Raw genomic sequence first — 1,510 nt, forward strand, 5'->3', positions numbered from 1 at the left:
GTATATGTAATTAAATTGTAAATATAAACATAACATACAATAGATGCCAATCAAATATTGTTTAAAGTTTATTATAAACAGTATCTTAACCATTTGATTAAATAAAATTTGATATAACATCATGCAATTTAACAAACTAATTAATACTAATGTATATAAAGTATTATTATTTTAATTCACATGTTAATTTAGTAAATAATATTCATTAAAAGTTAATAAATAAATTTGATGACATTATAAAATTAGTATATTTTATATAAACTATTATAATATTAATTATAATTTAGTTTTTATTTAAAAGATTTACTTGTATTAAAAAAGTTGTTGATAACATAATTAAATTATTTACTCATTAACATTGTATTTAAACTGCAATAGCATTAGTGATACTAATATCATTAAATAAGTTACATTAGATAGAAATGTGTCATAATTTTGAGGTCAAAATTATTTTTATTACTTTAGTGATAATTTCGGGAACGGTATGTCGAGAACCGACTAATAATGAAGAATTGGAAGATTCGGAAAACTGGTCTGAATTAAGTACAGAGATCTGCAAAAAGGATCACTCGATTGAAGTGAAAGCAAAGATTGAGAAATGCGATGAATTAGACGTTTATTATAAATTTGATGTAAATTTATTGTTTTATATTATTTGTCAACTTTATTATCAAAAATATTTCAAGTTTTATATATTTTATTGATTTTTTTTTAATTATTAAGAGTTTGACCAAACAATGCGATAAATTACGGTCACATCCCGGCACTGGTTATTATGAGGTAGAAAAAGGAGAGTGTAAGGTATGATTTGATTACAATTATATTTTTGTCAATTAATGCTAAGTTTAAGAAAATATATCATTTAATATGTTTAGTATCAGGAATGCTATAATAAGATAAGCAAAACAAAAGAGTTTCAAGAGTTGAGCAAACAATTGGACACAACTTCAGAGGAAACCAAAGTTAAAAAATCTTATGAAAAATATGTAAGTTTTGATTGCATAAAATACTATACAATTTTTTTAATATAATATTTATTTTAAAAATTATATTTATATTTTGCTTTAAAAATAGATATGCATTAGAAAGGCATTGGGTCTAAAAGTTTGAAATTAAAATACAAAATTAGTAAACTATATTATACAGTACTAATTTAAAATGCAATTAATATAACATTTTGAAATATATAATATTATCAATAAAAATATCTATAATGATAAAACGATTTTTTAAAATGCATATCTTGTGCTGACTTTTTATAAACGGTTTTAGTATTTAAAAACCATAATAATTCAATTATAAATAAAATAATTGATGTGACAATTCCCACACTAAACGCTAGGATAGCGCTATCCAATTGAGCTAAAAATATAGGCAAAAAACTTTTATCTTTTGAATCCAATTTGTCATCACTTGTTATAAATGATTTGTCGCCAAATTCTTTCGATAAAATTCTCATTTCATTTGCTTTCCAAAAGTCTATAAATCCGGATATTTTTATTCTTTTAAT

General features: G+C 21.9%; 1 protein-coding gene across 1 annotated transcript; it reads left to right on the plus strand.

Moving 5' to 3' along the window:
• Window positions 1-408: 408 nt before the first annotated feature.
• Window positions 409-1,110, plus strand: LOC128953785 (uncharacterized). The gene is made up of 4 exons (XM_054299306.1): window positions 409-632; window positions 724-801; window positions 876-986; window positions 1,075-1,110. The coding sequence occupies exons 1-4, from the start codon at window positions 423-425 to the stop codon at window positions 1,108-1,110; spliced, it is 435 nt and encodes a 144-aa protein (XP_054155281.1). The 5' UTR covers window positions 409-422.
• Window positions 1,111-1,510: the final 400 nt, after the last annotated feature.

Source organism: Oppia nitens, unplaced genomic scaffold (genome assembly GCF_028296485.1).
Source record: "Oppia nitens isolate AA-2021 unplaced genomic scaffold, nextdenovo-longstitch-racon4-pilon3 scaffold23_pilon_pilon_pilon, whole genome shotgun sequence".
Lineage (NCBI taxonomy): Eukaryota > Metazoa > Arthropoda > Arachnida > Sarcoptiformes > Oppiidae > Oppia > Oppia nitens.